Genomic DNA, 13035 nt, shown 5'->3' with positions numbered 1-13035 from the left:
AGTGTGAGCTGAATGAGTCTGAGAGAGACGAGTATTCCTGCCTTGTGAAAAGAGACGTCTTCCTCCTCCTCCTCCTCCTCCTCCTCCTCCTCCTCCTCCAGTCTCCTCCCACCTTTCCAAAGATATATGCAGCACTTTAACTCAGACTTGGAGTCAATCAGAGTGGGATCTTTAACTGTGCACAGCACTGGGTCTCTGTACCTCAGTCCACATACACACCCACAGCACTCATCACACACGCACACATACACACGCATGCACACATGCGCACACACATACACACACATACACACATACACAGCATCTAGTCTAAGTTTGAACCGGCTAACATATGGAGTACTTATGGTTCCTCCTGCTCTGGATCTGCAGCCAGCAGTTAGGTGAGTGGAAGGTGTTTATAAGTGTGTGTGTGTGTGTGTGTGTGTGTGTGTGTGTGTGTGTGTGTGTGTGTGTGTGTGTGTGTGTGTGTGTGTGTGTGTGTGTGTGTGTGTGTGTGTGTGTGTGTGTGTGTGTGTGTGTGTGTGTGTGTGTGTGTGTGTGTGTGTGTGTGCGTGCGTGTGTGTGTGTGTGTGTTATTCGGACCTTCCTCTGCTCATGTTGCTCTGCAGTATAATAGCAGAAGGCTAATTGTCAGTTATACTTTGACTTGTTCCAACAGCAACTGGAAACTTTGACAGCGTTGTTTTCAAAAGATTTTCTAAACCCGCGGTCATGGCTTTTCTTCTTTACATATTCATATTTCATTCAGAAACTCAAGCTTTTACTGGCCCTCTGTACAAAACGATTACTGAATACCTGAGGTGGATGAACGGCAGTTTTTTCCGAGTGTCATCACAGCTGGACGTCTTCACCCGGTGGAGGCACATCTCAGTGGCGGGAGGATGCGATGTCGCTCTCAGGCAGAGGTGTCAAACACAAGGCCCTCCAATCTGGCCAGCGAAGTCAGCCAAGAGTCGTGGACAGAACACTGGGACCTAAAAGCAGCCATGGCAGTGACGCTGCCATGAAAAGTAGCTCCCCAATGAATGCAATGGTTATCAGAGAAGTTTGTTTTGGACATTTCACCGTATTTTGCATCAGAAGAAATTAAATCATTAAAATTGGCTTTTTGTTGAAGTTGTAGCCGTTTTCGGTACTAATTGTCTGGTTTTGCGAAGACATCGACTTTTTTTTCTTTTTAAACTTACTATACTTTGCACCACAACAACGAAAATCTTTTAAGTGTCAATTTGAAGGTAATTATGGAACTTTATCACTGGTGCCACCCACACAAGATGAAATTGTGCTGTATGTGGCCCCTGAACTAAAATGAGTTTGACCCCCTGCTGAAAGTCAACTTAAGGTCTGGGACCTGCTTATGAGGGTCACTTGAGATCCCAAGAGAAGATCTAACTTGTCAAAATTCCAAATGTCAAAGAAAACCAGAGAGAGAGCAAACTTCCGAAGTTTCATTTCATGTGTCTTAGTGAAGGTCAGCGTGTCCACCAGTGTTTGAATTTACTGTAAATTTTTGGTAAATCAGAAATTGGAAACCGTTGTCTGCAGCCTTCCCGAGAGGCAATCTGAGGGACTAAAAAGATCAAGTTGATTTAGCTGCTAAAACATCATTGGGTACTGTGGATACAGGTTAATGCTGATGTTAAATTTATGAGCGATTGGAAAGGAGGTCACCAGACATTGTTAGGGGTTTTCTCCAGGGTCTTCATAGAGGAAAGTCTAAGGTCCACAGAGGGGCTTTGCGTCTCACGGGGAGCAGACTTGTTCACACAAATGAAAGCTGATGCTATCTATTTGAGTTTCCAGCGACCGGAGCTGCTGGTGCTCGGCCAGAAATGTGGTCAATTACCAGTGAAATCACTATAACAGCAGCGCATGCCAACAGCACCAAGGAAGACAGAGTGGATGAAGGATACCAGAAGCATGTGCTTTACTCCTTTTTTTATTTTTCCATCTAACTTGAGTTGCATGAATGAATATAAAGCCGCCACAAGTTCAAATAAAGTGTGTTCAATCTACTAGTGGATCAAAATGAGTCCACAGTGAACAGCAGCTCTGTTACTGTTCCACTAAACTCCTGTTTGATAGCAGAGAAGCACCTCATTATGATGCTTACGTGATCTTATAAACTGCGGCTTTAATTGAACATCAGTTTTAGCATTTCTACAATTCTTTGAAATAATGAGAGGGAGAGAACGAGAGAGAGAGAGAGAGAGAGAGAGAGAGAGAGAGAAAACAATATCTTTTATTAAGCCCATTGGGGGAAATTCTTCTCTGCATTTTAATCCATCCTATTCATAGCCTCGAGGCAACATAAGTAATAAATTTGGAGTAAGCCTGCTGTTAGCATTAGCGTTGTTTAATTGTCCTGTCTGTTGCTGTCTTGCTCGACTTCTGTTTCCTCGGTGAAACGCTCCCTTATGAATCCTGAAATGACTCAGTCCTTCATTAGCATTAGGCTCCGTTTACACGTTTCAGGTGAAAATGCATCATCTTTTGTGTTTTCATTTTAGAAAAGTTACACAGTGACGTTTACACTTTAGTTTCAGTTTACACAGCAACATTTTGAAAACAGTGTCTATTTACACATAAATGACAGAAACACAGATGTAGTGAGCATGCCAGGCCACGAGTTGGAGCTGTTGGTTGTTTCTGTAATAAAAACACACACGCATCCTCACAAAGAACAATACGCTGTAAACATTAACAATGGCAGTACACAGTTGGTTTGTTTATACCGTGACTGTCGAAATAAAACTACCAAGTCTCAGGAGAATATGGACTGGGAGTCATGACCCTCTGCAGAACAGCTATTTACTATGGCCGTGGTGCGCATGCACAAGAGCAGAAATACTTAAATAATTGATGTCTGTCACATTTGTTCCTCCAAATCACAGTGATCTTTCTCCTAATCAACTCCCTGCCCTGTTTTGTTTTCCTTACGTTCACGTGTTTGTGTGCAGCCTTTCACAAGCGGCTTATGAACTTATTTTTTGTAATTTTTTCTTAATTTTTGTACTTCTTCACTTCTTTTATGATGATATGCATATTTTGCACCTCAGTATCGCGATAATGATACATTCACAATATTTTGTGATTAGTTTTGTGCTTGTGTTTAGTTTTTTATAATTGAGCTGCATAAGTCAGGTTCATTGAAAGTTTTAAAAGTTCAATAAATTCCCTGCTCCCTTTAAATGCACTGGTGAAGCTTCACTTAGTGATACAGGGATGATGAAGCTGTCATGGGAGGTTTTCAATATGACTTTCACTGCATTATTGTTGGCCTGTATTCACAGCAGCAGTTTTTGAGTAAGCATGTGTCTCTATTTTTGAACTTGAGTTGCTTAAATGAAAAGAGTTGCCACAAGTTCATAAAAAACTAATTAAACCGGCTTTAAATGCACTCGTTAGAGCTCAGTTCAGTGTGAAGTACAACCACAGGATTAATCTTTGTGTGTCTCCATAAAAGGCCGTCGACACGATGTTTTACATATTCAGAGGAGCTGCTGTTACTCATTTCATCCACAATACTAGGATTTCTGTTTAAAAAAGTGTTTGCCTCAAATCATAAAACTAAAGAGTGGAAGAGAAGAAGAAGCTTTCTTTTCTAAATATTTGGTTTGTTTTTGTGGAATTCGTTGGCGTGAAGTTCGGACCAGACTCTGACCTTCTAAGTGGACCCTGTGGAGAGAGACGTGATGCTGGCTGTGGTAGGAAGAAGAAGAGGAAGCTTGACTTCACTCTGCCATTTGTAGACTCCTTAGACTGTTTGACCAGCACAAAATAACTCTTAGCCACGCATTTCAAACGCATGCAGATCAGACATTTACTTAAGCTGGGAAAAGCGAGTGGAATTCCTCTGAAACAGCCGACCCATCACGATACAGCAAATATACGTCAATATTCTTTGTCCCATTCAGGGTCACAAGGCAACTGGAAGTGAAATACATGCTTTTAGACTGTGGGACAAAAAGGGAAAACTTTAAATAGTTAATTATTCTTCTGCACATGCTCGGTAGCAGGACAATAACAGAGTGTCATGACTCCCAGTCCAGATTCTCCTGAGACTTGATAGAGAGTCACAGTAACAGCAATCCGACTTCTCATCTGTTCATACGAATGTTTGTGTCTTATGAATGTTTGTAACAGCAGAAGCTTTGCCTTTTTATGGGATTTCTCTCTAAACACATAAATGCCACAAGGTTTAGGGATCCCTTCATGTTTCGCTAGCTTCTCTTTCGTGCATCCGCTTACGACGTCTTATTCTTCTGCAGTCACGTCGACTCACGTACATTGTGCAGTCTGCACACAGCAAACTTCATGTCATGCCCAAAGTTATTAGATTTGTGCTGTACAGTGCAGCTAGCTGTGAATTTACAAGACTGTTAAAAAACACTCAGTGTGTAGCTGGCCTAAGATACAATCCTCGGAGCGTCCCATTAGTAGATCAGTTCCACAAGTTAAGCGTACAAACCTTTAGTCGACCAGGGTATGAATGCTCTAGCACTGAATAAGTCATTGTCGTGTTATATCGGATGAGAGACTCCGGTTGTCATAAAGTGTGACAGTCATTCATACATGTCCTGTATTGTGCTGCCATGGAGACTTAGTTTGAATCCCTGTGGGCCTTTTGCTCGGCTTCTCGTTAAGCATTGCCCAGTTGGCGGTTGTGTAGTGGGAACATCTGGTTTTCGATACCCTGTGCCTTCCCCAGTATTTACTCCGGTCATGATATAGGGTGCCAAAATGTTTGAAAGTATATCGTCCACTGTAAAAATTCTGTAGTTTTCCACTGAAAATCATTGGGATGGAAACCCAGAATGGATCAATGGAAAGTCATTCCGTTGGGTTCCTGCTGGGATTTGTGTTTATGTGAAGACTCGCACTTGTTAAAGCTCATGCTGCTGGCCTCATAACAACAGACACATGCAGAGTGGACATGCTCCTCTACATGAGCAGAATCTTTACAAAAAAGACTATGGGATGCAGTGCAAATTTTCAAACTTTATTACTCGCTATTATCCCATGAAACTCATTTGTCTGATATGAGGACATCTCCATCCCAGAAGTGTGCGCATTGCTCCCGCACGGCTGCTCTTTGTCAGAGGGTCTGCGGTGGATCTCCAGCGGCTTGGTTTTGCGCCAAAGGCAGCACAAGACTAACGTGGGTCGCACCGGCAACCGCTGGCATGGGCTGTGTTTATCTGGGCATCCAGGCCGCGGTGCAGGAAGCTCAGCAAGACTCCAACTTGCAATTCAGAGCCACCGATCTAACTGGGAATATCTGATTGCTCTTCCACTTTAATGGAAACTGGATTATCTCACTTCTTGTGGTTTCACCTTGACCCCCCCCCCCCCCCCCCCTTCCACCATCAAGGTCGCTCATTTCTGGGGCTAGTTTCCTATTTTGCTGATTTTGGTCAATATGCAAGGAATACATCTTGAAATTTTCTTCATAGTGACATGATGGTTATTATTTTGTCTCTTACAGCAAATTCATTTAGGTTATATGATGGTATGATAAACGAAAATACTGCACTGTGATGCTCCTGTTTGGCCATCCATTGTGTTTCCCATTCAATCAGCAGAACCAACTACATTTTGAATGCAAGACCAGACTGGCTGGTGCCGACATGTTGTACTTTTAGAGTGTCATTTTCATACAATTATCAGCCAGATTAGTTGCACTGAAGATATCCGCTGGACTGACATCAGAATATTTCAGCCCGCTGCCCTCCATTTGTGAGCGGATTTCTGCTGCAGTACACCGTGAAGAGTTTCCTGCTGTTTGAATTTATTTCTTTATGCACTTATCTGTTCCCAGCAATCTATTTTCAGTCACCCCTTTTATGTTTCTGGATAAACAGAAACTTCAGGAGGATGTTTGGGGGTCGAATGAAAGTCCTGCTGAACATGTGAACCATTCATACAACAGGAAATGAGCAACGGGGAGATCGTGTCAATATTTACATGAAGACTCTGCGTGACAGAGATGTCCATTTATTTTAACGTGAAAAAGAACAAATGACCTGCAGTCAAGGTGGGATTCGTCCTGGAACCGCCGGTTCACCCACATAATGTCTGAAGTAAACTTGTGGTCTGGATGGTTTGGGGGGTGGGGTTTGGGGTGGGGGGTCGCCCGCTGTCCCAGAGCCCTTAGCTGACACACAGCAGGAGCAGATATTTGCCTTGCTGGTTGTTTAGAACACGTATTAACACTCCTAAATATTCGCTATCTCAGGAATGCAGACAACATCTAATTTCTGTTGCTGGATCTTTTTTTTGTATTCACAGGAATACAGCTGCTCTCCCCTGCAGCTTGAAGCACAAACAGTCGCACGCTCGAGGAAATAAATCTGCTCAGTGAAAAACTGAAGCCAACCTGAGATCCCACCCGGTTTACCAACAGTGTTTATAACTAAATATTAGTGCCGCATATTTTTTCAACCACAAAAATCTTGTGATGATGTTATGAGTTGCAGTAAAAGACTTTGGCCTTACAACAATTAGTAATACAAAGCACAGAAAACCACAGTGTTTTCAATCAGATGTCATTTATTGGTTTATTTATTTCAGAGGCACACTTTACAAGGGACAATGAGAGCACAGGTTAGCCAGAAAACCACAAACAAGCTTAATCATAAGTCATAAATCTGGTGTTAATCTTGTGTTTGGTGTGCCCAGTCAGATCAGTTAGGCCTTTGTCAGTGTTGGAGACTTCCAGAGAAAGAGGTACATGACCTCTTTTGTAAGTGTTTTTTAAACTGATAAAAGATTGAGATCACTCACTGCCATTGTGTCTTGAGGTAAGTTGAACTCGTTTGAGACGACTCGTCACCGAGATTGGATGTGTCAAACTGGGCAAGAAATTGACCAACAAAGGGACTGATCAGTCAATTGATTATTCAATCAATCGGTTCGCCAAAGTCAGAAATCAAACATCCAGCCAGTCAACTAATAATTCAACTTCCTCATAATGAAGCAGTCAACCAACCAACCAAACCCCCTAATGAATACACCAGCTAACTGCCTCATTAACTGTACCAATCAAACAATTAATCAACTAACTCATCAATTAATAAACCGATCAATCAGCCAACCAATATCCCAACCAAATAATTAATGATCCAATCAACTGAATATCAATCAAATAAGCAACCAACCAATTAATGATCTAATCAGCCAACCAATCATTTTAATAATAAATTGATTAAACATTTAATGTTCTAACAAATCAACTGTTCAACCAACCATCTTACAAACACACACACGAGGCAAGCACTTACGCGCGCACGCTCACACACACACACACACACACACACACACACACACACACACACACACACACACACACACACACACAAACCATTGAGTGAAGTATATTTGTTGAATTTTACAAAATGAAGTAAAAACATTAGGAAAATGTAAAAAATATAAATCCTCTTTTAGTTGCTTCATTCAGAAATCTTTCTTTGGCATTGAGAACATAAATGCTATTCAGGACTGACATGCTTTTAATAAGATATTCTAAAAAAACAAACAAAAAAAAACAACATTGTGATTTGAGTTGCTTTCAACTCCGAAGATAAAGCATGGGATGCTTCATTGATGTACAATTTCAGGGAACGTCTGACCTTGAAATGTCATAAACATAAGGACATATTTGTAAGGATGAATAAATGTTCATGTTAAAAGAACAAAACCTTGTTCAGATCGAGGAAACCAGAGAAGACTCACCTTGAGTCTCAAGTCAAACCACACACGGTTGTGTTTGCCCACTTGTAGACTAATACGCTTCTGAGAATCTAATTTTTCCAGCGATACTGTGTAGTTTTCACCTTTCTATTCACATGCAGCTGTAAATTGACAGTATTTGATGTTAGTTGTTATTTATGAAGAGTTGAGAATGCCAAACATTTCCCACAAGGTCAGTTGAAGAGACTCAGCTGCAGCTTTAGAAAACAGGAGCCTGGTACACATCTAACACATCTATGATATCAGGAGTTGAAGAGAAACACTTGTGGTTTGATGACAGGAAATAACATCAGTCAACTTTTCCTAAATTAATTTTGTTGAACAGCACAATCTCTAACTCTGCTATCAGACCCACACACGTGTGCAGAGAACAACTTGTTATAAACTTTAACAATGGGAGTACACAGACATTCATATGGACAGACGACCAAGTTGGATTGTTATTACAGTGACTGTCAAAATAAAACTACCAAGTCCCAGGAGAATATGGAGTCATGACACTGGAGGAAAAGATTGTTGTTATTGTAAATCTACTGAGCATGCACAAAGCAAAATATTTACTACGGCTGTTGTACGCATGACCAAGTCAAGGTTTGAATCCCAGTTGAAGCAGATGGATCATCTGGTGTAAAAAGTAGTCAAGTTACATTTTTAGGTTGAAGGTAATATTGATGTCAATCACAGCTACCAACTCAACACACAACTGTCCGTCTCACGCCAAATATGAAACTTTGTTTGCTTGAACGGCATCTTTTATTTATTTTTTTTTATTTTTTCAGATCAACAGATACTGTTGACAGGAGCTGTTTGTTTCTATAGAGTAAAAACCAGACGCACATGTGTGCTGATTTGAGGATTTTAGTGAAAATGTGGAGGACGTCTTGTTTCATAATGTTACTTTGTGCATTAGGCAGCAGTAGTGAGTCAGTTTAGTGTTCAGTTTGTGACATCACATCTGTTGTTTTTATTTTTTACAAGCTTCTTTTGCACACTTAACATACATTTAAAGACTATATATAGTCTGAAAATGTCAAACTGTTTTTACTTATCATTTCTACTTTTGCACATTTGCCTAATGTGTATTCTAATAAAATAAAAACTAGCACTAGACTATATTACCTCCAAACATAACTGTATTAGATTCGATTGGTGTGTAAAATCTGTTTGCAGCCAACAGCAAAATTGAAGAACAACAAAGTAAATTGTTGCTGAAACAACTAGTTGATTTAATCAATTAAAAATGATTGTTAAAATAGTTGTCAACCAAGTTAGTCATCGATTAGTTGGTTAATAACATTTTTTACAGTGAGCGGCCAGTTTTTTAGAATTTTCAACCAATCTGTTCCAGCAGCAACCACAGTGTGGCAGTAACGAGCCACCCCCGGCTGTAATCTACCAGCACAGCAGGAGAAGAAACCAGATTGTCATTGGCCTCGTTTTGTGTCACGTGTGTCACAGCGCTGTCAATGCTGACTAAATCCACATTGAAGACAGGTGACCTGCGAACTGAGACAAGGTTGGGACAGCAGTTTATATCTTTGTCCAATTATTGCTCATTATTAATTTAGCTCATTGTTTTACAGAAATAATTTCACCAAAATGCTGTAAATGCTGTTTTTCTTTTTTCTTTGTGAAAATATGTTCTCTTAACTTACCTGGGTAAACAAAGGCTAAACCAAAATGTTTTTAAAAAACAAAATCTTAATCAAAAAATCTTAAAAATTAAAGACAGATTAATCGATAAGCAAAGTAATCATGAGCTGCAGCCCTAAAGTAAAGGACAACTTGTCAAATGACAACCCTGGTAAAGCTGTTTTGAATCTGCTCTGAGCTGAAAGTGTGGAGTTAAAAAGCTTTGTTGGGCATTTCATTTCATTTCTGAGTGTCCTTCTACCAGGAGAGGGTTTGACTCTCACAGCTGCTGAGGCGACTCGGTAGCGGGGATGTTTAGTGTGAGGGTGAAGGATCGAATAAACTCAATGGGGTGCAGCCTGGAGCTGCAGCAAGGAGAGAGGTGGTGAGGTCCATGTGGAGGCCTTTGTGCTCTCGGCTCAGCTGTGTGGCGCAAACTATGAGGAAATACTTTACTCATTCAAAGGACTTATTCCACTCACACAGAACAACCATCGAGTCTCATGTCGGATCAAGTCTAAATTCTATACTGTCAATTGTAAAAATGAAAGTTACACATTTTCCTTATTGTTTGTAGAGGAGTCTCATCATGGAGCTTCCAGATGGACCGATGGATGGATGGAAGGATGGGTGGATGTTGGATTGATTATTGATGAATGAAGGACAGATAACTGATGAAGGAAGTATGGATACATGAAGGATGGATGGACGGATCAATACTGATAGAATGACGGACAGCTAGATTGATGGATAACGGGTAGCTGGAAGGACAGATGGATGGATCGATCCTGGATGAATGGAAGAGGAGAAAGTATGAAGATATGGATGGGTTGATGGATCAACAGATGGATGGATGGATGGAGAAACAGATGGATGGATGGATGGATGGAGAAACAGATGGATGGATGGATGGAGAGACAGATGGATGGATAGATGGAGAGACAGATGGATGGATGGATGGAGAGACAGATGGATAAACAAATGGATGATGACAGAAGTAAAGACAGACCGATGGGTTGACAGAAGAATGTGTGTTTTATGTAAATCAGAAACATCTCCAGAGAATCAAACTTTCATTATAATCGATCCAATAAAGATTTGTTGAATTTTGTTTTTATATATATTTTTTACCAGCAAATCAACACTTTGCTATCGTATCAGAGTCACGTCCTACCTGTCTTTTTCTCCCGTGTCTCAGAACACATCCAGTGTATTTTGATCAAGTACTTATCTATATATCCACCTGGAAGGAAGCAAACAGGTTAACTATAGGACACCGCCCGACCTCGAGATTCTCTCTGCTGCTGAAAACCCACTGAAGCTTTGTGACGCTCCAAATGGAAGACTGCTAATGCTAAAAATATGTACACAATCAAACCTGACAGGAACGCCCCTCATTTAGCTCCTCCCACCTGTTCAATCAGGTGATGTGGCCACGCCCTCCTTCTCACAGGAGGCCATCATGGCTGAAATTCTTCACCACCAAGTGAGACACGCTCTTCACTCCTCCTTTTTTATCATCTTATTATGTTTTCATTTGAAATATTTGGTACTTCATGAGTCCGTAGTATTTATCTCTTGTGAATTGGGGTTAGAGTGACGCTCACAAGAGATTAAAACATCAGAGGAGCAACACAAATCATCTTAAGTGTCTGTCAGCTTGTGAGATTATGCAGAAAACACATGACAAGGGAGAGATGAATGAGAGGAAGTTGGAGTGGTTCTGATTACATATTCTTCCCCCTTGTGCTTTGGCAAAAGTGAAATGTCATCACCTCCATGTGCTCGCCTTCAAAAAGAAGGAAATGTTTGTGTTAATGGTGCTGTCATCATTAATAAGTGACACGCACGTGATTCCAAAAAAAAAAACCTCTTCCAATCGGTATTTTAACTGGAAACGTACATCCGCTGCTCTCTTCTGTCATCGTCGCTGAAATGTCTCCAGAAATTCAAGTACACAATCAGGAAAACAGATTTACTTTGATCGAGTCTTTACATCAGGTTACACTTCATCTGTTAGCTGCAATATAAAAATAAAGCTGAGTCCTCTCAATTGGAAGACTTTAGGAGCCTGAACTGTGCAGTTCTTTTGAAAGTGGATTGAAATTTCTGTTTGATGAGGTAGAAGGTGACTGTGGCTCAGCTGGTTCGAGACGCTCAACTTCCAATGCCAGCGTTTGTTGTTTGGTGGTGTAATCCAGACATCTGGCAAGTACTTTGCTTTATTTGTCACCCGTGAGATAGTTCCCCAAAATAAAGCTGTAAGGAGGAAGGTAAATTAAACCAATGTGAACACAGAGTCACTTTGAATTGTTCCTTAGATATTGTAAAAATGATGTTTTTTTTAAGATATGAATGATCAGTGCATGTATTTGGATTCAGTTGCCCAGTCTTGGTGTAATGGTTAGCACTCACTTGATAGAGAGCGTCTTGAGTTGGCCTGTCATACACAATATCTTGACTGTTGTATCAATTACCATTTTACTGTAAAACGGTTTGTTTTTTCCAGGGAAGAGATTGTTGACCTCTGCCAGGAGTTTTCATTGCTGTTGGTTGATTGGTTAGTGGATAAGTTGCTTGTTTCGTTAGTGGATGGTTGGTTAGTTTTCTCTTCTATACTGCTGCTACAATCAAAGACGAACCGTATGATTCCTCTATGCTTTTATGATTCATAGGACATTAAATGCAGGGGTTAAATGCAGAAAACTCATTTGTGTATGTTTTACAAATAAAGCATTCTGTTTCTTTAAGTAAGCCTGGAGATATGAGGCCTGTTTCTGACCTCAAAATATATCTTAATGCAGGCGTCATTTTCCTGCTTTCATTGTCCAACAGCAGATCCAATCTGTGCCACATAAGAGCAAGAAAATCGGAGTTGGGTCACGTTACACTCACAGTGTAAATGTGGCCAAAGTGTCCCTGGGTAGAACGCTGAGCCTATAATTTCTCCTAATGGAGGTCAAGATGTTAAGATACACCAGAAATGGTTATATTTAAAGTGAGTGCGAGGGAAACTAAAAAATAAAAAAGTAACCTGATTGTCTTACATATAAGTAGGGGTGCCATTGGGCAAAAGTAGCCCATGAACTGGGGGTTTGAGGCCCCTGATGTTGGTGGTCATGCAGATGTTTTACCTGTATTTTTTTTTTTTCTGCTTTGTGAATATGTGTTGAAGAATTGTCAAGGTGACAGACGTCATTAATAACTGTTGCCTTGTGCATGAAGTCTGTGTTTAGACTGCAGCAGAGCGACTGAAGAGAGAGGGCAGGGACTATTTAAAGGACGACTTTGGATGTCTCTGCTGCTTTTTGTTGCACTTAGACCAGATGTTTATACCGTCCATAAAACTGCTGATGCTGCCGTTTCACTCTTGAATAACACTCCTGCAACAATGTGAACATTGAACGAGCTGATTCATGACAGAGAAAATATCTTCTTTTTTTTTTTCTTCTTCCCTGAAGGCTTTTATGACTGCTTCAATATCGACACAAAGAGACCCAGGATCATCAAGGGGCCAAAACAGGCGCAGTTCGGATACACTGTTCAGCAGCACGTGGCTGCAGGGGGAGAAAAATGGTAAGAAACTCCTGCAACGTTTTATTACTTTGCAAATGCGTGCAGAGATTCACATTAGCTTGCTTCAATTATGGT

At 40.7% G+C, this 13035-nt stretch overlaps 1 protein-coding gene across 1 annotated transcript in view; it reads left to right on the top strand.

Moving 5' to 3' along the window:
• The first annotated feature begins 221 nt into the window (after positions 1–221).
• itga11a (integrin, alpha 11a) overlaps positions 222–13035 on the top strand; it is a 74892-nt gene continuing 62078 nt past the window's right edge. Inside the window, exons 1-2 of the mRNA XM_080488709.1 lie at positions 222–380; positions 12846–12960. Of these exons, the coding sequence (XP_080344835.1) occupies positions 332–380; positions 12846–12960 (164 nt within the window). The 5' untranslated portion in view covers positions 222–331. The remainder of the gene's footprint in view (positions 381–12845; positions 12961–13035) is intronic.

The sequence above is a fragment of the Lipophrys pholis genome (assembly GCF_963383615.2).
Source record: "Lipophrys pholis genome assembly, chromosome: 2".
NCBI lineage: Eukaryota > Metazoa > Chordata > Actinopteri > Blenniiformes > Blenniidae > Lipophrys > Lipophrys pholis.
This window is presented reverse-complemented; position numbering and strand designations above follow the sequence as displayed.